Genomic DNA, 23,823 nt, shown 5'->3' on the forward strand with positions numbered 1-23,823 from the left:
CTCTCTTTTTCTTCTCAGATTCGTTTTTTCTCTCTATCTGTATCTGTGTGTATTTGTGTGTATTTTTTCTCTATCTGTCTTTCTATTCTGATTTCAAGACTTCTTATAACTCATCCCATAAATCTTTCCATTAATTAAAATCAATACTTTTTCTCTACCCAACCCATTATCTTCCCACTCATCCCCATTACATTAAATAAACATATCACACCACCCCATTATATTTTGTCCCCCATGCCTAACATAAAATAATACAAGATTCCCCCACTAAATTTTGTCTTGTCCCCCCTTTATATTAAATAACCATATCACAACCCACCCCATTTCATTTTGTCCCCCATGCTTCAAATAAACAATTACAAAATGTACAATTCCTAAACTACCCCTCTGACCCTATTGCAAATTACTATTTTACCCCCGAAAGTACTATAAATTACCAAACTACCCATCAGCTATAACACATCATTTAATCAAACTTAACCAAAATATAGACAATATGATTAATTTCTAACAATGTTCAAACAACAAATTTCATGAACATGATTTCTTCAACATTTCAACAACAAAGCACATGAACATGAATTGAACAACAAAGAACAACTAAAATTTGATTGAACAATATTTTAGCAACAAACAATCCTATTTTCGGATTCAACAACAACAATAAACAAGTATATTTAGATTTCTAAATTCAATAATATTGAACTTAAAATCAACTATTCTAACAACATTACAACAAACAATTCTTATATTAAACTTTAAACAAGATTATGAGACCAATTCAAGAAATAATCATAAATGATAAACAAGAAATCAAACTATACAAAATTCAGATTCAAGATCATCCAAACAAAGTATGAACATGAATGAAATCTATATTAAACAACAAACATGACGGATTAAAACGATTAAATCAATATATTTTCTTTAACACAACTAAATTCTTTTTAGACAAATAACAAGATCGACGAATAAACAATTATGAACTTAAGCTTGAACTTAACAATATTAACAATTTCTAACAATACATAAACACATGAAACAAATTGAAGAAATAGTTAATTAAATTTCAATTTGAATCTAACAAACATCAAATTAACAAATATTCACTTAAACAATAATACAAACATGAAATGAATATGAAAACAACTAATTAAACTTCTATTTTGAAATCTGAAAATTAATTTTAACAAAGCACATGAACATGAACAAACTAGAAAAATGATTTCAACGATGAACAACGAACAAAACAAGAATTGAATTCTTTAACGATTTTGGATCCGGAAAATATCAAACAAAAATATGGACAAAAATAAAACTCAAAAACAACTAACCGGAGATGAATCAACGACGAACTTTGATTGTAAACAAATCTGTCCGAGAACGAATCTCGCACCAAGATAACTTGACGTCGAAGACGACTACGAACGGACGACCAAAGAAGGTGGTCGTTTGGCATCGTTTAAAACGAAGAATGGAAGACCGCCACAAGCAGAAGGCAGCAGCAGCAACACTGCTGGAGCAGCAGCACGGAATAGTAGCAGCAGCAGTGTCGGAGAAGATGCAACGGCAGCCATGGGAGCTCGAGTTCGAGCTCGATGAAGCTCGTCCATGGCTGGACGCGGCGGGCAGCAGTTGTGGTGGTTTGTTTGGACGACACAGCAGCAACATGAAGGATGAAAAACGTAGCAGCAGCAGTGTTGGAGAAGAAGAAAACGCAACAACAGGAGGAGAAGCAACTACGAGCAACAATGGTGGCGTAGAAGTTGCTCGACGAACTTGAAAAACGCAGCCATGGCAGCGAGGGGATGTCGTGGGGGTGAGAGTGGTTGTGTTGTGTGTGTGTTGACGTGAGGGGGGCAGGGGTGTGAGGGGGGAAGGTCTGCCATGGGAGGAGCTTGGGGAAGCTTGAGGAAGAAGAAGAAGATAGGAGGGGGCGGATGGATTTCTTAGGGTTTTCTTCTTCTTCTTTTCTTTTTTGTTTTGTTTTTGTTTTGTGTTTTGAAAAATGAAGAAGGGTGTTGGGTATTTGGGTTAATGGACTGGGTCGACCCAGTTCGAAATGGACTGGGTCGTAGGGAAGATTGGGCCATTTTTTGGGCCTGTGGCTTGAAATCGAAGAAGAGGCCCAATTCCGACTTTCTTTATATTTTCGCTCTCTTTCTTCTTTTATTTCTTTAAAACTAAATTATAAAAATACTTAAACTATTATTAAGAATTAAATTAAGTTATAAAAGCGCAAATTAACTCCCAATAACAATTAACGCATAATTAAGCATAAAATTGTATATTTGGACATTAAAATCTAAAAATGCAAACGATGCCTATTTTTGTAATTTTTAATTTTTGGAAAACAAATTTAATTACTAACAACTGTAGAATTAAATCCTACATGCAAAATGCGACATATTTTTGTATTTTTTATTAATTTAGCAAATAAACATGCACAGACAAATACAAATAATTATTCAAAATATCACAAAATTGCACACCAAAGAAAAATCATTTTATTTTTGAATTTTTTTAATCACGTACTTATAGTAGGTTAAGGAACACTTAGAAGAGTCAGGTCCTTTCATAATCAGTTTAAGCAAGCTATTTGTTTGCCTATATACATGCAGAGGTAAATGTGATCCTTTTAACTATTTGTCCTTATTTGCTTGTCCTATATATTATTTGCTTGTCGCCTAGATTTTTACCTTTTACAAACCTTAGGCTGTCCAGAACTGTCCAAATTTTGAGGTCCCAAATTCCTCCAGGACCATAAAGAAGGGACGGGTAGCAGCACGCTTAGAGGTCGTTAATTAAACTGACTCATATAACCACTAAGAGGAGGGTAATGGGTAATAAAAGGACATGATGACCTGCACGCTAATGTCACATGTAGCCCCTCTCATTAAGGAGTGATTACCGGGCATTGCATGGGTATGATCTTGTAGGCTAATCAACTTAGGACTTTCCTTTCCTGACTCCCCCTATGTGTTTAAATTTTATAAACTTTCTTTTCTTTACATATACATGTGCAAGTTGTTCAAACCTCTCTCTTGCTTCCATTACCTGAATCATACATGTATTTGGAATGTGAAAACATGTCTTTACTTGCAAATATGTGTTGAAACCGTTTACTTGTTAATTGACTAATTCACATAGTTTAAGTTCGGTCGGGACCCACCGTTGTGGACCGAGAGGGATGCCTAACACCTTCCCCTCAAGGTTATTTCGAGCCCTTACTCTAATCTCTGGTAATGCAAACTAGTTACATGAGTTAATCACACTAGGTGCCCTAACGCATCATAATCCGTTAGGTGACGACTCTTCAAATACCCAATTTCCTAAAGAAAACGAGTTATTCTCCCATGAATGTCGAAACCCGGACTTCCCCGCAAGAAGGAAAAAAAAGGGGCGCGACAAAGATGTTCAAGAAGTCTCATTTATATAGCATAAAGTAAATTACAGTTTCTAAACCAATTAGGAAATCAATGAGAAAAGATGAAGTTATTTTTAGAAATTATTTGAGTGAAGAAAATACCATTTTCAAATAAAAATACAACATTGATTAAATTATTGCCTTTAATATACGATTTATTAAATTGACACTTAATAGAATTCCTTTTTAAGTAAAATACAATTTCAGATAATTTAAAGAAATTTAATTGAGAAACTAATTGAAATAAAATATAACAATTATTAGAATTAGAAGTATTGAAATATATATATATATATATATATATATATATATATATACGGCGAGTTCTAATTTAAAAGTCAAGATAACGTAATATTAATTAAATCCCTCTAACACTAACAACTCCGCAGGACAGGAGGAAATGACTCAGCGTGATAAATTTACTTTGAAAATTAATTCACCAGAATAATAGTTTCAGGAAAAGAACTCAGGGAACAACAGCAAGTCAATAAATCAATGTCAATAACCCGAACCTCAAAACTCAGTGAAACCAGAAATACAAATTATGAAAATCTTGTGCAAATGAACTAAATCCAATACAGTAAAACAGGAGATACCAAAATATAAGATATTTATATTCACTCTTATTACTCCTTATCAATCCACCCTTATTTCTCCTGTTGCGGCGTGCAACCTGATTCCATCGGACAATATCAATATCACAATAATAAATATAATATATTGCGGCGCGCAACCCGATCCCACCAGTCCACCCTTATTGCTCCTCAATATATCACCCTTATTTCTCCTGTTGCAGCGTGCAACCCAACCCTACCAGACAATATCAATTCTCCCTTATTCCTCCTCAACATATCACCCTTATTCATCCTGTTGCGGCGTGCAACCCGATCTCACTAGACAATACTTTAAATCAACAACAACGACAAATCAACAACTCAATTACAAGAATTTCTACTACCAAGAGTATGAGTACACGACAACAAGAGAATCACGTAAAAATCAAAGGAATACAACAACCTTTACAAAGATATTGAGACATGTAAGGCACGTGATAATTACACCTGCAACCACAACAATTGGACATGTAGCATATTTGCACAAAGTCATAGAGGAACTCACAATTAATAAGTATCAAAACAACAAGGAAGGCAATCACTTCAACTAAGGCAAATAAGAGTCAAATAACAAGTAAGGAGTAAAGAAGAGCTAACAACATCGTATAGAGCATGTAGAGGTAAAACTAGAAAATAGGAAACCCAATTATATCAAAAAACTTACCACTTAATGAACATAAGGACCTAGGAACCCTAAAGTCAAATCTTCCACAAATAAGACCGAGCACGCACTCGTCACCTCGCATGCACGGACTACAATTAACATAGAGAACTCAAATTCTAAGGGGGAGTCCCCCCCCAAGGTTAGACAAGATACTTACCTCAATTCGGCCAATTCAATACTCAATTTAGCTTTTCCTTAACCAATTCATCAACGCTCGGCTCAATCTAGTCAAAAACGACTTAAATACATCAAACAATGCAAAAGAAAATAATTTCAATTAACAAAGCTATGATTCTTATACAATTTGTAAAAAATCAACTAAAGTCTACTCCCCGAGCCTGCATTTCAGAATCCGACAAAATTTACAAAAATCGAATATTTATTCTGATACGAGTTCACCCATACAAAAATTATCAAATTCCGAACCATTTGGTCGTTCAAATAATCATTTTTCCGTTTTAGAAATTTTCTTCAAAAACCAATATTTTCCTCAACCCAGAACACAATATAAATGATAAAAACGAAGGTAAAATCATGGAATATATTAAATTCTAAGTGAATAACACTTACCCAATCGATTTTCTTGAAAACCTCTCAAAGAATCGCTCAAAATCGAGCTTCACAAGTCTAGATATAAATAAAATGGTCTAACCCTCAGTTTTTGGGATATATTCTGTTTGCCCAGGCTTTTATGCATCGCGAACGCGAAAGAAGGATCGCGTTCGCGAAGAAGAAAAATGAAGGTTGCCCAGGTTGCTCATCGGGAACGCGAAAATGAGCTCGCGAACGCGGAGAAGAAGAGACAGAAACCTATGCGAACGCGTATGCAAGGACGCGAACGCGAAGAGGGAAAATGCAGAGCTACGCGATCGCGGGGCATGTTACGCGAATGCGGAGAAGAAAATTGAGGCGACCAGTACAGACTCTTCGCGAACGCGGAATGGACTTTGCCATCGCGAAGAAGGGTATCAAACACCAGAAAATAGCAGTTCAAAACAAGGAAAAATGACCCTTAGCCCACAAGGAACACACCCGAGGCCCCCGGGACCCCGTCTAAACACACAAACAAGTCATATAACCTAACACAGACTCGCTCGAGGTCTCAAATCATATCAAACAATGCCGAAATGACGAATGACTCCATGAATCAAACTTAGAAACTTTTCAATCTTCCAACTTCAAAAACTCGCGCCGAAACCTATCAAATCAACCCAGAATGACGCCAAGTTTTGCAGACAAGTCCAAAATGACATAACAGAGCTTCTCCAACTCTCGGGATCGCATTCCGACCCTGATATCACCAAAGTCAACTATGGGTCAAACTTTTGCATTTTCCAAACTTTAACTTTTCCAACTTTCGCCAAAATGCCTCAAATTATCCTACGAGACTCCAATTCCGGATCCGAACGCATGCTAAGTCTAAATCATCATTCGAATCTGCTGACATCATCCAAAACTCATCCCGGAGCCGTTTACTCAAAAGTCAAATTCCGGTCAAATTCTCACGGCATAAGCTTCCAAAACTAGATTCCCTCTTTCAATTTGACTCCGAATCATCCGAAAACTGAATTCAACCATGTACGCATATCGATACACATAATATAAAGCTGCTTGTGACCTCAAACTGTCGAACCGGACGCAATTGCTCAAAACGACCAATCAGGCAGTTACAAAGGGAGTGAGATTTTGAAAGAAGCCATGTACATGGTTGGCGAGTTAGAGAAGATAAGATGGTTGGTTGTATGAATAGAGGGGTTTAGAAAGGGTTTTGGTTTTAACAACAACAACATCGACCCAGTATAATCCCACAAGTGGGGTCTGGGGAGGGTAATATGTACGCAGACCTTACCCCTACCCCGAAGGGTAGAGAGGCTGTTTCCAGGAGACCCTCGGCTCAAAAAAGCAACAGGAGATGATATATTAGTACCATAAAAATGCGTAATAAAAATAACAACAATATATAAGAGATATGAAATATGAAATACAGGATACTAAATACGAACTACGAAATAGATGGCTGGTAAGTACAACTAGAAGGTAAAGCCCAGCATCGATAGACGACCAATGACATTCCTAGTCTAACTCCTAACTGGATAGTCTCCCTCTATTGTGCTGTAGAAATATTCTCCCTCTCCCCTAACCTACAACCTTAATGCTCGACCTCCATAATTCCCTATCAAGGGCCATGTCCTCAGTAATCCTAAGTCGCGCCATGTCCTGTCTGATCACCTCTCCCCAATACTTCTTAGGTCTTCCTATACCTCTCCGCGTGCCCACTACAGCCAGTCGCTCACACCTCCTTACCGGTGCATCAGTGCTTCTCCTCTGAATGTGCCCGAACCATCTAAATCTTACTTCCCGCATCTTGTCCTCCATGGGGGCCACACCCACCTTCTCTCGAATATCTTCATTCCTTATCTTATCCATCCTTGTATGCCCGCACATCCACCTCAACATCCTCATCTCTGCTACTCTCATCTTCTGGATGTGTGAGTTCTTTACCGGCCAACATTCAGTTCCATACAACATGGCAGGCCTAACCACTGCTCTATAAAACTTACCTTTTAGTAACGGTGGCACTTTCTTGTCACACAAGACTCCCGACGCTAACCTCCACTTCATCCACCCCACCCCTATACGGTGTGTGACATCCTCGTCAATCTCCCCGATCCCCTAAATAACCGATCTAAGGTACTTGAAACTACCTCTCTTGGGAATGACTTGAGAGTCAAGCCTCACTTTAACTCCCGCTTCCGTCGGCTCAACTCCAAATTTGCACTCGAGGTATTCCGTCTTCGTCCTACTCAACTTGAAACCTTTAGACTCAAGGGCATGTCTCCAAATCTCTAGCCTCTCGTTGACGCCGCCTCTTGTCTCGTCAATTAGAATAATGTCATCAGCAAATAGCATGCACCATGGAACCTCCCCTTGAATATGATGAGTCAGTGCATTCACACCTCCTTTTTCCGCACCCGATGGGGTGCAAGGGAGTTTTTCCAATTAAAGGACAATCGAAACGGGATTGGTTTAATTATTTCAGAGTCGCCACTTGGGAGATTTAGGGTGTCCCAAGTCACCAATTTTAATCCCGAATCGAGGAAAAGAATGACTCCATATTACAGTCTGCGTACCAGAAATCCGGATAAGGAACTCTGTTAACCCGGGAGAAGGTGTTAGGCATTCCCGAGTTCCGTGGTTCTAGCACGGTCGCTCAACTGTTATATTTGGCTTGATTATCTGATTTTATACAAGTGTGAACTTATGTGCAAAATTTAACTTTTAACCGCTTTTATCATTTACTGTTTTTATCAAGAATTGCAACGTTGTGAAAATGTATCTCGAACCGCGTTACAATCAATGTACCCGTGGTCGTCGACACACTTTGACTCCGTTGAGATTTGGATTTGGGTCACATCAATGTGCACCCGAGTTTAAGGAAATTAAATTATTAAAGGCGCGCCTAAAGCGACTAGCGTATTTATTTTGGGTAGGACCGTGGAATTTTACTAAACGGTCCATCCCGAAGTCTAAACAATTTTTAAAGCAAATATTTACTGAGGGCCCCGCAATTTGTAGTTTATTTGGCGAGGCTCATCTCATTCTTATTTTTTTTAAATGAATTTGCAACGTCATGGACACGCATCTCGAACCACGTCACAATCAATGTACCCGTGATTAGAAACACATTTCGACTCCGTTGAGAATTGGATTTGGGTCACATAAATGTGCACCCGAGTTTAAGAAGGTAAGATTTATTAAGGCGCGTCCTAAAGAGTCTAACGTATTGTTATTTTAGGAAGACGCCGTGAAGGTTCATTAAACGGCCAAATCCAAAGTCTAGTCAATGGTTATGTATTTTATTGAGGGCCCCGGCGGTTTGTGATTTATTTGGCGAGGCTCGTCTCATTTTTATTTTAAAGGATAAACCTATAGTGACTATATTTTCTATTAAGTTCGTCTCTAAAATAAAAGAAAATCTCTTAATTATTTACATGCTGAAAACGTAACTTATTAGTTATTAGTTTACGGCTAATGCGATTGGAAAATTGCGATCGAGTTTGTACAAAGAAAAACTGCTTTCATTTTTATATTCTATTATTTACTAATGCTAGAACATGAGAGGGATACACAATAATATCAAAGCCGATTAACTATTCTTCAAATAATTTAAACTAGCATTATTAGATGAAGAAATCATACATATGCAGCCTCATTACTCATTAATTAATTGACTACATTTTTATACAAAGAGAGGAAAATTAATATTCAAACACAGATCCAAACAAAAGAATTCAATAGGAACAGGAGCCTGATTAATATTTCATTTTTCACTTCAAGCCAAGAGTGTACAAATGTGTACCTGGAAACAGCAGTACAAGAACAAAAGAAGTAGGAGTCAACAATAGTAATAACGCGGCAACAACAGGTTCAGCAACACCGCAAAACTAGTAACAACCAGTAGAATGACCCAGTAACAGATTGAAAACTCAGCAGTACAAAAGTACAATCACAATCAAAGCAGAAGAGAGAACAGATGCAAGAGGCAGTAGTTTCGGATTTTGAATAACCCTCGAGAAAAGCAAACGGAAATTATTCGAGTGAAAATTCAAATTGCATTTCTCTTTTACTCTCAAAATATTTCAAGTATGTCCGCTCTCAAAATGTAGAAAAATGTTTTATGTTCTACCTCACGTATTAAAACTCTCTCCCCAAAAATCCTCTCAATAATATTCAAGTTCTCAAAACTCTCTCAAAAAATCCTCCCCATTTCAAGTCAAGAATGACTCTATATATAGCAAGACAAGTCTTCCATTCCCAACCCCAAAATTATTCCCCCAATGGCATGCTTTGGCCCACTATTAAATGTCTTCTTTATTTTAAATTTTGTCCCCCATGCCTACATTAAATAAATACCACATTCCCAACCCATTACAATATGTCCCCCATGCCTATATTAAAAAAGTACAAGATTCCTCCCCATTATGTTTTGTCTTGTCCCCCATTACATTAAACAAGTACATCAAAAACCCCACCCCATTATATTTGTCCCCCATGCTTAACATAAAGAATCAAAATAATGTTCAATTACCAAACTACCCCTCCGACCTTATTGCAATTACAAATCTACCCTCGAATGCAATACAATTTACCAAATTACCCCTCTGCTCTAAACAATCAATTAATCATAACTCAAGCAAAATATAGTCAAGATGACCAATTTCTCAACAATCTTCAACAACAATTTACATGAACATGATGAACAACACAAACTCCAAATTAATGGAAATAAATCAACCATATCAGGAACCAATCCTGGTTAATTTAGACCATTAATGGATGAACAAAGAGACAATAATACAAACAACAATATGCATGATTCAAATTAAACTAATAAATCAAAGACAAACATAAACTCACATTAAATCACTGAATTTAAGCATGAACTTCAACAAAGATGAACATGAATTAAATCTGTTTTTAAGCCACAAACATGATGGATTCTAACGATTCAAACAACATTAATATTTTCTGGAAACAACATGAAACAAATTGAAGAAATAATTAATTAAATTTCAATTTGAATATAACAAACATAAAACTAACAAATATTCACTTAAACAACAATACAAACATGAAATAAACGTGAAAAATAATTAATTAACTTCCATTTGAAATCAGAAAAATTAATTTAACAAACAATACATGAACATGAACTAAAAATTAATTCAAACGATAAACAAAACAAACATTTGCCGATTTTAGATTCAAAAATATCAAAACAAAATACGGACAAACATAAAATTCAAAAACTACTAACCGGATCAACACGACATATGTATGAACAGTTTTGACAAAACTCAAATGGGAATAAATCTGTCCGGACTCAACGACGAACTCACCTCCCTTGTAAACTTGACGAACTCAAAACGACGCTCGACGACCTCGACTAAAACTCAAACGAGCAGCTTGTCTGAAGATACAACAGCTGGACGAAGGAGAAGTGATGAACAGCAGCAGCTCGGAGGAACTGGACGTCGAGCAGAAGCAGTCCGGCGACAGCCTGGCCATGGTGATGCCCAAGCTCGGAGAAGCGAAGTGAGGCAGCTGTTCGTGCGTTCGGCTAGCCATGGAGTCAGCAGCGACGAGCTGCAGACATGACATCCATGGGGTTTCAGAAACAAGGGCAGTAGCGAGAGACAAAAGCAGTAGCGCGAGCTTGAAGCGGACGCCGCAATAGCAGTTGGGTTCGTTCGAAGAAGGTCGATTTATAGGTAGCAGCTGCGACGAGAAAACAGCAGCAGTACGGAGGAGCTGGAGCAGTTGTTGGCTGCGTCAATGGGGGACGTTCGCGATGGTGAGGTCGAGGAAGAAGAAGGCAGAAACGTCTGGTTAAGGGCAGCCATGGGAGGTCGTTTGGTGGTTCTTAGTTTTTGGAGAAGATGGAGCGTGGGGGCGGGTAGTTTTCTTTAGGTTTTAGGGTTTTGTTTTTTTTTTGTTTTTGTTTTGTTCTTTTGCAAGATAGGGGTGTTTGGACTTTGGACGGATGTTTTTTTTGTTAATGGGGCGGACCGGGTTGACCCGGTTTGAAGTGGACTGGGTCATGGAGAAGATTGGGCAATTATTTGGGCCTGAGGTTGAAATTTGAAGAAATGACCCAATCTGGTTTTTATTTGTATTTTTGTTATCTTTTCTTCTTTTATTTTCTAAAACTAAATTATAAAAGTACTTAAATTATTATTAAGAACTAAATTAAGTTATAAAAGCGCAAATTAACTCCCAATAACAATTAACGCATAATTAAGTAATAATTAAGCACAAAATTGTTTATTTGGACATTAAATGCTAAAAATTCAAAAGATGCCTATTTTTGTAATTTTAATTTTTGTAAAACTAATTTAATTACTAACAATTGTAGAATTAAATCCTACATGCAAAATGCGACATATTTTTGTATTTTTTATTAATTTAACAAACAAGCAAACACAGACAAATACAAATAATTATCCAAAAATATCACAAAAATACTCAAAATTGCACACCAAGGAAAATCATTTTATTTTGCATTTTTTGGGAGTATTTCTCATATAGGGCAAAAATCACGTGCTTACATCCATCACCAGGGCAAATAGGAATGGGCTGAGCGCAGACCCTTGGTGCAACCCCGTAATAACTGGAAAGTGTTCAGAGTCGCCTCCTACTGTCCTAACCCGAGTCTTAGCTCCATCATACATGTCTTTAATCACCCTAATATAGTTACTCGGGACCCCTTTATCCTCTAAGCAGCTCCATAAGACCTTCCTAGGAACCTTATCGTACGCTTTCTCTAGATCAATAAACACCATGTGGAGATCCTTCTTCTTATCTCTGTACTGTTCCACCATCCTCCTAATAAGATGGATAGCTTTTGTGGTAGATCGTCCCGGCATGAACCCGAACTGGTTGTCTGAAATAGACACCATCCTTCGCACTCTCATTTCTACCACTCTCTCCCAAACTTTCATGGTATGACTTAATAATTTGATGCCCCTATAGTTGTTACAGCTCTGGACATCACCTTTGTTCTTATACAGCGGGACCATTGTACTCCACCTCCACTCTTCAGGCATTCTATTAGTCTTGAATATAACACTAAACAATGCAGTAAGCCATTCCAAGCCTGCTCTACCCACACACCTCCACAGTTCAACCGGAATTTCGTCTGGCCCGGTAGCTCTGCCCCTTCTCATCTTACGCATTGCCTCCATGACTTCATCGATCTCAATGTCCCTACAATTACTTACTTCATGGTGACTGTCGGCATTCCTCGATTCCCCAAGTATAATATCCCGATCCCCTTCTTCACTTAGAAGTTTATGAAAGTAGGTCTGCCACCTCCTCTTAATCTGGTCATCTCCCATCAAAACTTTGCCGTCATCATCTTTTATGCACCTCACTTGGTCCAGATCTCGAGTTGTCCTCTCTCTCGCCTTAGCGAGTCGGAATAACTTCTTCTCCCCACCTTTATTCGTTAGTTCCTCATACAGACGAGCAAAAGCTGTCGTCTTAGCCTCCGTCACTGCCATCTTCGCCTCCTTCCTAGCTACCTTATACCTTTGACTGTTCTCTCTCTTCTCCTCCTCGTCAGTGCTCCCTGCTAACCTTAGGTAAGCCGTCTTCTTTGCTTCCACCTTACCTTGGACAACTGCATTCCACCACCAATCTCCTTTGTGTTCACCATAGTGGCCCGTAGATATCCCTAACACCTTTCTCGCCGTCTTTCTTATAAAGTCCGCCGTCGTCGAGCACATTGTGCTTGCGTCCCCACTACTTCTCCAAGCTCCCATTGCCGATAACCTTCCTTCCAACTCTTTAGCTTTATCCTTAGTTAAGGCGCCCCACCTAATCCTGGGGCGTCCTTGTACTGACCTCTTCTTCCTCCTTATCCTAATACAAATGTCCATCACCAAAAGCCTATGCTGCGTTGAGAGGGTCTCACCTGGGATAACCTTGCAGTCCTCGCACAACCTTCTGTCGCATCTCCTGAGGAGGAGATAGTCAATCTGAGTCTTCGCCACCGAACTTTGGTAAGTAACCAAATGTTCATCCCGCTTCGTAAAACTCGAGTTTGCAATGACTAGATCGAAAGCCTTGGCAAAGTCCAACAACGCAATTGCCCCTCCGTTCCGCTCTCCGAAACCAAATCCGCCATGCACCTCATTGTACCCACCTGCAGATAACCCAATATGACCATTGAAATCTCCTCCTATGAATAACCTCTCAGAAGGCGGTATACTACGAACAATCTCATCCAACCCCTCCCAAAATTGCCTTTTAATATCCTCATCCAAGCCTGCTTGTGGTGCGTACGCGCTAACGACATTCAAAGTACCCTCACCCACCACCAACTTAATAGTCATTAGCCTATCATTCACCCGCCTTACCTCTACCACGGACTCCCTAAGATGGCTATCTACCGGGATACCCACTCCATTCTTACCCCTCAGGACACCAGAGTACCACAACTTATACCCATCCACGTTTCTCGCCCTCGATCCGACCCACCTAGTCTCCTGGACACACGCTATATTAATCTTCCTCTTCTGCAGGATTTTCGCCAACTCTATGGATTTACTCGTTAGTGAACCTATGTTCCATGACCCGATTCTCAACCTATAGGCTCCCTTGCCCCCTCTACCTCCCCTGCTACCCGACCCACCCCCTGAACCCCACCCCACACTCTTCCCCACCCGAGGACTATATATGAATTATTTAAAAGAAATTTTTTATAAGTGGGAGAATTATATACACTATATTGTAATAATTTTTTTACCGTAATATAATTTAATAGGGGTTTATTTTGTGTTATAAATCACGAATTACGAGTTATGGGTATGGGGGTTTCGTGGAGCGGGTTGCTTAATATGCCCAGATGTAAAAAGGGCACAGATGGGTGCCATGTGTCACCTTCGTCTAATTAAGAAAATATTTGTTAGGATAGTAAGACGGCAAGAAGTTTTATGGCCCAATAGTATAAAATGGGACAACTTTAAATAATTTATTATAATAAAGGGACATATTATAACCTTTTTCGTTATTTAAAAGTACATTTTTTCTTTTAAAAGTGAGGCCAAATACTTAACTTTAGAAAAGTAGCACGTTTGGCAAAAAACAGGTTATAAGTGGAATTGGATAATTTCAGGTTTCCCGGTGCAGCTCCAAAGCCGCTAGTGCCACCTGACCCGAGAGATATTTTCAGAATGATTGATCAAATTATACTTTCTCGTTTTGTCAAAAAACGCAAACAACGAGAAGCTTCATCCAAATGCAGCGGGCATTAGCAGTTCACCCTTTTCAATGCTTCTACTCACCCCGTTTCGATCCAAAACCTTACTTTTACAACTCTCCTAAAATTAATACACTGTATCCTTATTCCAATTCTACTTCTTTTTCACTTTCCAGAGAGCTAAAAGTTCTTGCTGCTAACAAACAGCAACCCCATGATATAATAAATTCTGAAAATAGAGGTTTTGCTCACTCTTCTGTCTTTTACTTGGCTTTTTCTTTTTTCAAAATTGAATTTCAGTTTTTATTTTCAGATGATGAAAATGAGTTGTTACAAGAAAAGGTTATTGCTGCTGCTGCTGCTGATGAATTGGATTTGGGATGGTTACCTGCCTTTCCTCACGTTTTGACTGCTTCAATGTCCAATTTCCTATTTGGTTATCACATTGGGTAATTATGTTATTTGTTAGTTTTTCTTCTTAATCTATTGACTGCTTCTATGTCCAATTTTCTGTTGATGATGAAATGGATTGGGTAATTATTTGGTTATCACATTGGAAAAAAATATTGTTTAGCTCTGACCTTACAAGGAACAACTGTTTATTTTTGTTACTTGTAACTTATTATAGTGAATTAGAATCTAAAAAATGGAAGCTTTATGTTTACTTTAGTGTCCGGGGACTTCAGATGTATCTTGTATGATTCTTAGTTTTTGTTTTTAGTGTTTAATTTTTTGCTATATTATGCAGAGTAATGAATGGTCCTATTGTATCGATAGCGAAAGAGCTTGGGTTTGAGGGGAATTCATTTCTTGAAGGACTTGTGGTGAGCATATTTATTGTTGGTGCATTCATAGGAAGCATAGCCTCTGGTTCCCTTGTTGATAAACTTGGTTATCGTCGCACATTTCAAATTGACACACTACCACTTATTCTTGGGGCAATTGTAAGGTAATCCATTTATGATCATGCATATTGGTATTTGTTGCTTGGCTATATTTGCTATCTTTATTTTTTCTCCTCTTACCCCAAAAGAATTATGCAGTTCTAAGTATAAAACTGTTCCTATAATTTAGGGTAATTTTGGACGTTGATTCATATGCCATTTGAGAATAAATATTTACATGTATAAATAGTTTAGGAAGTACATAAACAAAACATTCCAGATTTAAGATCATAAGAAGGTTTGCGCTCTTATTCTCAATCTATATTTTCTCTTCTTGATAGAGGTAAGAGTAGAAAGTTCATTGTAATTTAATAGAAGCTGGTCTTAGAATTGAGATAAAGTAACTTATCTTTTATAAAGGCTTATCTCAAAATTGACATAAAGTTATGCTTTTCAAGAATTTATCCTCTTAAAGAAAGTAGTATTCCGATGTTACATTTTCTCTAGCAAATGAGTGAAAACATAGTAGAAAATATGGACAAATAGTTTCCTTTTATGAACGTCAGCATAGTTTCGGGACAAACTGATCTCGTGTGAAATGGAACTGATAGGTAGTAAGATTCTTCGTACTTTATTTTATAACTGAGAAATCCCCAAGGGCCAGTGGCACTCGATTGGAAATTCGGTGGATAATGAGCCCCCCATCCACCCTTCTCCAAAAGATTTTTCATTACTTAAGATGGTGGGACAGTTGCAAATTGGATTATACTCTCATTCACTTGTTAAATCTTCTGGCTTCTTGTCTACGCCTAACAACTGGAAAGAGGAGAAGAATAATTTGCTTGTGCTTTAGTAATTTCCAATTTTGATGTGTGATGTCCTTCAATTGACAGTGCACAAGCTCATTCCATTGAAGAAATGCTCTTGGGAAGATTCCTTGTTGGCCTTGGTATTGGTGTTAATACAGTATTAGTTCCAATTTATATTTCTGAGGTATGCCTCTTAACTTATAATTTCCTTATCTAAGTCCGCATTCTAAAAGTTTTAAAGAAAAGTCATGCTTTAGAATCCATCCTAACTTTTGTTTTTGCTGTTTATTTTTGGGGTGCATGGAGAGGTAAGTCTGATTGAAAAAGATACTAGGGGGAAAATCTGAATAAACTACTTAGTCGTGTGGTTTGGCTACTTTTATCTTCCCAGATTGGAAAACTCGTGTTTGTGTTGATCCAAGGATGAGATTTACTTATCTATGATTCATAATTTAACCTTTCGGGGAAAAAGAAGAAGAAAACGGGAAAATTTCTAGAAGGAACGTATTGAACTTTAGACATCCTCATAAGACATGCTAAAACATCTTGGAAGACAGCTGCAGCTGAGAGATGATAATTTTGGTTTGCAAGTTTTGTGCTGACTGTCCTTGAACATTTTTGGTGAGTGATGTTTTTTCCGTTCTTGTTTTTGAGAGTGATGAGCTATCTTTTACTAAGGAGGGAAAGGCTTCTTGAGAATGATCCTTTGGTTTTGGGGAAGTATTTGTGGGATATTCTTTTGCTTGACAATACATATCTATTCGATCAATCAGATATCTGTAGGGATGCAGAGATACTTTGAAGAGAGATTTTATTTCTCTAATAATCTTAATGCTTGTATTGTAGGTCGCTCCAACGCAGTATAGGGGCTCCCTGGGGTCATTATGTCAAATTGGTACATGTGTTGGTATCATTGCATCACTTTGTCTGGCAATTCCCTCAGAAAATGATCCGCACTGGTGAGTACTTGTCGTTATCTTTTTCTATTCCACTACCTTCCACCGCAGTCAGTGTACTGAATTTTGTTGAAACGATTTAAATTGATTATGTTGCCATGTTGCAAGAACTCCTAAATTTCAAGTGTGATGGTAATCCATATCTTTACCAGAATCTAGATCCAGCTTTAATGTTGAATTTAAGACTTTATAAAATAATTTTAATCCTTGAGGGCCTTTCTTTGCCTTTCTGCTTTTGAAGTTTAATTTATTACTTTAGATTCCAGCTTCTAATCATCCTAGCTTATGTTATGCGGGGACAATAAGAACCTGTTCTGTTGTCTGGCAATGAACTAGTTGATACTCCTCACCTCTTTCATTTTATGTTCTGATGCTTTTATGGGTCATTTGGTTTGAGATAAGAAAAATTAATCCTGGTATAAAACTCTGCATAACATATGGAGCATTTGATTTCCAATATAAAAACCACGTAAAGGTAACACAATCTCTGCATAACTAATTCAACGTTTGGTTTCCGGTATGAAACTCTACGTAAGTTACTAATATTAGCATAACTTGTGCTTGATCTATGTTACTATAAGGGATAGAATGTGGAGTACGAATACATGTATTATCAATTTAGCAATATGTCGATTAGAGAATCTAAAGACAAAACTGCACTTAAAAGTAGGCAATCCCCAGCAACAGTCCGTGTATTATTACTAGTCTCCTTTTAACAATCAATACATTGTTATTTACCTACATAACAGTTCTTACAATATAGTCCTTGCATAACTAGACCGCGAACCAAGCAACCCGTAGTTTCTTGTCCTTTTAATGGTTGCTTACCAGAAGTAGGCAAGATATGATGCAACAAGCTTTGGCTGTTGATACTTTGATGCAACCATTGGCAGGTGGAGGACAATGCTCTATATTGCAAGTGTTCCAGGATTTATTCTTGCTCTTGGTATGCAATTTTCTGTTGAGAGCCCCCGCTGGCTATGTAAGGTAGCAATTTTTATTCATTGCATGTTTTCATTAACTCCTGTTGCTGTGACTGCCACTAATCTTGCCATGGGAGATATATGCAGGCTGGGAGACTTGATGAGGCAAAAAAGGTCATCAGAAACATATGGGGTTCATCAGAAGTAGATAAAGCTATCGAAGAGTTTGGATCCGTCATAAAAAATGATGGCAGTGACTTGGACAGCTGTTGGCTGGAACTCCTAGAGGAACCACACTCTAGAGGTTGTATGAAGGTGGTTTGTTTGTTAATGCATGATCCTTTATTAGGTTTATGGTGGTTGTTTAGGTTTCGTATATAAATTAACTTCACTATGCTAATTTGATCCATTCCGGTGCCTAAAATCTCCGTACATTGCAACCATTTTCTCTCTTTGTTTGATTAAAATGTTTAAGATTGACTTTGATGATTGTCTCTTAGCTTCTTATAGACTGCGGGGGTTTGATGCGAATATCATGAGAAATATGCTTGAAAAGTAAAGCTGCATAGTACCAGGACAGAATTATGATTTTCTGCTAGTATATATGTGGAGCTTTGCAGGATTTCTCTTTGTATGAGTTGGTTGGCAAAATTTAACAGCTGCCTCCACTTTTGAAGTTGAACATTGTTAAAGATGACTTTTGGCATTTAAGTGGACTATCATCTTCCCAACTCAATGGAAGTTATAATCTTCTTCTTTGATTTTTTTTTCCCAAGGACTAAATGTTTTTAATTTTTTTTGTTACTTATTGCTTGTTTGGTGGAAGGCCTATAGTTAATATCTTCATCTGTTGTCTTAAGATTTTTCCTGTATGGCATGCTGGATACTCACACGTCTTGGTGTAATATGTGCCATAATCTGCTGATAGTATGCATGTTGTGGGAGCATGCGCTTCACACAAATGTCAATCCTCCAAATTAGGCTTCAACTTTATTCTTTTTTTGCAGTTGCTACCATTGGAGGTGCCTTGTTTGTACTTCAACAGTTCGCTGGTATAAATGGAGTTCTCTACTTCTCATCCTTGACTTTCAAAGATGTTGGAATCTCAAGCAGCGCTTTAGCAAGCTTATATGTAGGACTGACCAACTTTGCAGGTATTTAATGGGTCTAAAGGACTTGAGACTCACTTTGCATCACCTACTAAATTTCACTTGGTTCCAAGATAATGTTTAGTTATCACTGTGTGCTTTTTGCAGGTGCACTATGTGCTTTATACTTGATGGATAAGCAGGGGAGGCAGAGGCTTCTAGTAGGAAGCTATGCTGGAATGGTGAGGAAAAAATATTTCTCTCCTTAAGTAAAAGTTTTCTTTTGGGTGAAGAAGGAATGGGGTGAATAACATAAATGTTCATTGCTATTGTTACGTCTTAGACCTATATCCATCAAGTGTTTTTAAGATTAATATTTAAGGGACTTGGAATTTATCTTGCTTGTCCTCATGTTTTGAGCCGCTCTGTAGCTTAGACGTCTTGTCTTTTAAGGATTATACACTTCAAAACCTTGCTATGTGTGGGGGAAGTAGCTAGGTGACTGCAAGATAGTCCCCCGTGGTATGTTTCTGGTTCCCAATCCCAACCCCCCCTCCTGGCTCTATAACAGAGAAAGGGATAATAAATATAGAATTCTTGGAGGTCATTTTTCAAATAGTCAACTCACTTCCATCGGATCTGTCTTTTGCAGGCTTTATCAATGTTTCTTATTGTCTGTGCTATCAGCTTTCCATTGGAAGGTGAAATAAGCAACAACTTATCAATTGTCGGAACCATCTTGTATGCATCCATCTTTACCTTTTCATTGAAAAAAAAAGAGCAATCTTGTATGTGTCCATACAAAAAATGCTCTGAAAATGCTACTTGAATTTCCCTGTGCTCTCTCTTTACCATTTCACTCTGGTGTAGGTATATTTTCACCTTTGCTGTTGGAGCTGGGCCTGTAACTGGTCTTATAATACCAGAGCTCAGCAGCAGCAGGATGCGAGGGAAGATAATGGGCTTTAGTTTCTCTGTTCATTGGGTATGTAGCAAGATCATGTGTGTCATTTCTGCGCTTCAAACTGATTAGCTGCAACCTATTAAGTTGATTGCATGAACTCTCTCTCAGTTTTAATTTTTACATTTTTCCTGCATCTTTTCCTAGCCAATGGGAGTTGAACAGTAAGAAGGGCATTTCTCAGACACACCCTTTACATTATTATTTTTTTGAGCTTTCTATGGCCATTCGTAATTTGTCCCTTTCCTCTTGTTAAATGCTATTCTTATTTTTTCTGTGTAGCCTCTTATCTCAGCAGCAATTGTCCCTCGGTGAAAGATGTTTATACTGATTTGGACTTGTTGATGGTGATTGAACAGGTCTGCAACTTCTTGGTGGGTTTGTTTTTTCTGGAACTCGTTGAGAAATTTGGTGTTGCTCCAGTTTATGGAAGCTTCGGTGCTTTTTCTTTGATGGCAGCAGCATTTGCTTACTATTTTATAGTTGAGACTAAAGGCCGATCTCTTGAAGAGATTGAGATGTCACTAAATCCCAATTTTCAGGGGAAACGTAATTCAGAATGATCCCATCTCATGCTGAAAAAAGATTGGAGATTGTGGACAAATAGTAGGTGCTTGTGCTGATCACTAAGCTGCACGAGAGTGCGCTTTTGCTCATTTCATTTGGACCATCTTGACGCATTGATTGGTCTGTGGAGCTAAAATTCAAGCTACATTATACACAACACAATTATGTGCTTGCTTTTGTTTCATTCTATACTGTAACTCATAAGCAACGTTGTAAATGATATTGTAATAGTATTATTCTTTTGTTAGTTTCTTTTGTAAACTGAAATATCTTTTTATTTTTTTGAAGGGTCTTTGTTATTGAACCTTCACCTAACAGGGGATTACTGCTGTGTGTGGTACAGTGTCACCTCCATTATTAGTAGGCTCCAATGAAATGATGGCACCGTTTTCAGCTTCAAAGGAGGAGAATTGGACTCCTGACCTTAGCAATTTTTGAAGGGATAAATTATGTAAGAATAGAAAAGGAAGGTAACTTTAGTGGAGTAAATGATGTATTCCTTTTGCTTATTATAATCCCCTCTTTTCATCGAAAAACTTATATACATACAAGATAGGAAAAATCTTTCTCAGCTAACAATGTTTAGAGAAAAGAAAAAAGGGAAAGACTAGAGCTATTTGGAGATTATTGCACTATTCTCCATCTTGAATTCTGTAACTTATGTTCAACTTCAGCTTATTATTGTCTAGAGCAATAGTTGCAGTTGCCAAAATATTTTTTCCCAGTAATATGAGGTACTATATAATAATACCACTATAATTAAAGCTTTTAAGGATTTTGAACCAGGATTTCTTTTAGGTGGTGGGGTCATAATATCTCCCTCAATAAGTTAAGTTGATTTGATTTCAGAATGTGTTTTCTTGTCGTTTTCAACCTTTTTGTGTCTTCTCCCTGATATCTTATTTGGTTGAATGCAGAATTTTGTACTTCCTTATTTCTTATGGCTATACCAGGTGTACTACCACCTTTCTTTTCAGAGTTAGTTCTCCAAACTCAAATTTTGCAATGTAATTCAATGCAGCTCGCCAAAAAAGAAGGAACTGTAATAACAAATCAATCATATAAACAAATAAATAGAACAGTGAGAAATATACAGACAGTGACACTTGAGAGCTCATTAGATTATGTTTACATTTAAATGTTTTTTTATCCAGGCTGCAATATCACATTTTTTCGGAGATGGGCTCTTCAAGAATAAAAAGGGCAGCCCGGTGCACTAAGCTCCCGCGATGCTCGGGGTCCGGGGAAGGGCCGGACCACAAGGGTCTATCGTACGCAACCTTACCCTGCAATTTTGCAAGAGGTTATTTTTACGGCTCGAACCATGACCTGTTGGTCACAAAATAAAGGCTCGAACCAGGGCTCTTCAAGAATCAGTCCATCTTTTGGCAGACTGGTTAAATGCTCGCTTGTATTGCTTTCGGCTTCTGAACTTTTGATCGAAGGGTTTTTTAGAATCGTATGGATGAAGACGTGGTCTAACATGGTCTCTGTATACCATTGAATTTCATTCGAAGAAGGAGCCTTATGAAAGCAATATGCAAACTGAAACTATCAATCTTTTTAATGTCAAAAAATCAGTAATTCCTTTTTGAGAATGAGCCATCATTCTACTTTTTATCGTTCACATTTCAATAATTAGAGTTCAGTTTTATCATTAATATCAATAAAAAAGAAAGGTCATTTATATATGGGAAGATCAAGTGACTAATGGATTTTCTATTTTCAGAATACGACACGGACGTGCAGTTGATTTTTTTTTTTAATAGCAATTTGGCAGTGGAGGTGCAGTGTCCTTTACTCTTTGCAGATTCATCAACAAATGAGTTGCGACAACCTGTGACAATGTGACAAAGAAACTTTATTCCATACTTCACAAAATTGGGCGATAGAAATTACCCTTTTCTCTGCTTATCCTTCGAGAATCTTAAAAAGTGCGAATCCTTTCCATGCCTTTTCTTTTTCTTCCCTTTTTCTCAACTTCCTTTTCACACAATCATCTCTTTTTCTTAAAATTGTTTTTCCCCCTACTTTAAAGGACGATCCAGTATAGGAAATATCTCGCATTCACACTAGGTTTTGGTAAGGGCCGCTCCCCGAGGGATATGATGTAAGCAGCTTACCCTGATGCAAACATTAATGGCTGGTTCCACGATTCGGATCCCTAATTTATAGGTCACATGAAAACAACTTTTTCCCTACTTTATTATGTCTAAATGAAGTAGGAGTTCGAGAAACTATAGAATGTTGATATAGCACATCTTACGTAGTAACTCTTCTATATGAAATTCATACATACCATTAATTCTACCTTTTGCTAGCAAATACATCAGTGATGTTGAGCCAATTGCAAATTATTACTTTTTCTTATCTTTTTAAAGTGAAAGTCTACCCTTTTGTGTTTGAGAAGTAGAAAGCGTGGTCTAGAACTTGCGACTCACTTGATTTTGTTTGGATTTTTTCTAGTCTAGAATGAGTTTTTGTCTAAGAAAAGACAGTTAAAGCATACTTTTTTTTTTGCCATAAGAAAACTAATATTATTACTACTAAAGGAGTTTGTTACATAGCTTGATTTATATAGTGTTGGGAAAAATAGACCCGCAAAAATAATATTTACAGTATTAGTGATAAACGCAGAATACTAAGTTATGGTTAAATCAGCAAGAATAGAAATGCAACAATAATGACATCAAAATTTTACGTGGAAACCCTTCTGAATAAGGGAAAAATCACGGCTAAGAAGAGCAACTGATATCACTATAGCGAGGAATTTTACACTGTGTAGTAATGAGTAAAAATACTCCTAAGACCACTACACCCTCAAAATAAATAAACACTCTTTTATTTTTTCCACCTCACTACAATATCTCTCACACTCTATTTTTCTTCACAAACTATTTTCTTATAGTTTATGGAATACTTTGCTCTCTCTTTTCTCTCTTTGTTGGTGTGTAGAATGAGAGTTAAAGCTCTCCTTTTATAGCCAAAACCTCACTCTCTAAAGCCTACAATATTTGACAATTTGCACACCCTTTTCACAATTTCGACAAGGTTGGCTACCAAACCAAACCAAGTCAATAAACTTGGCTACCAAATCATACCAATTCAACAAGGTTGGCTACCAAACCAAACTAAGTCAATAAAATTGGCTACCAAATCATTTGAAT

The 23,823-nt window shown here is 37.5% G+C and overlaps 1 protein-coding gene across 2 annotated transcripts; it reads left to right on the forward strand.

Annotated features, from left to right (window-relative positions):
* Positions 1-14,365: 14,365 nt before the first annotated feature.
* LOC107808580 (putative plastidic glucose transporter 1) lies at positions 14,366-21,368 on the forward strand. Of its 2 annotated transcripts, XR_001653176.2 has the most exons (13): positions 14,366-14,709; positions 14,782-14,917; positions 15,217-15,417; positions 16,246-16,345; positions 17,008-17,120; positions 18,011-18,104; positions 18,188-18,344; positions 19,048-19,194; positions 19,297-19,370; positions 19,781-19,869; positions 19,999-20,113; positions 20,449-20,776; positions 20,945-21,368. XR_001653176.2 is itself a non-coding variant. In XM_016633107.2 (12 exons), exons 1-12 carry the CDS (start codon positions 14,508-14,510, stop codon positions 20,650-20,652), a joined length of 1,632 nt encoding a protein of 543 aa, XP_016488593.1. In that variant the 5' UTR covers positions 14,366-14,507; the 3' UTR covers positions 20,653-20,943. The 2 variants fall into 2 exon arrangements, 1 of the variants encoding a protein (XP_016488593.1); XM_016633107.2 differs by lacking the exon at positions 20,945-21,368 and having other exon boundaries at positions 20,449-20,943.
* Positions 21,369-23,823: the final 2,455 nt, after the last annotated feature.

This window comes from Nicotiana tabacum, chromosome 10 (genome assembly GCF_000715075.1).
Source record: "Nicotiana tabacum cultivar K326 chromosome 10, ASM71507v2, whole genome shotgun sequence".
Classification (NCBI taxonomy): Eukaryota; Viridiplantae; Streptophyta; class Magnoliopsida; order Solanales; family Solanaceae; genus Nicotiana; species Nicotiana tabacum.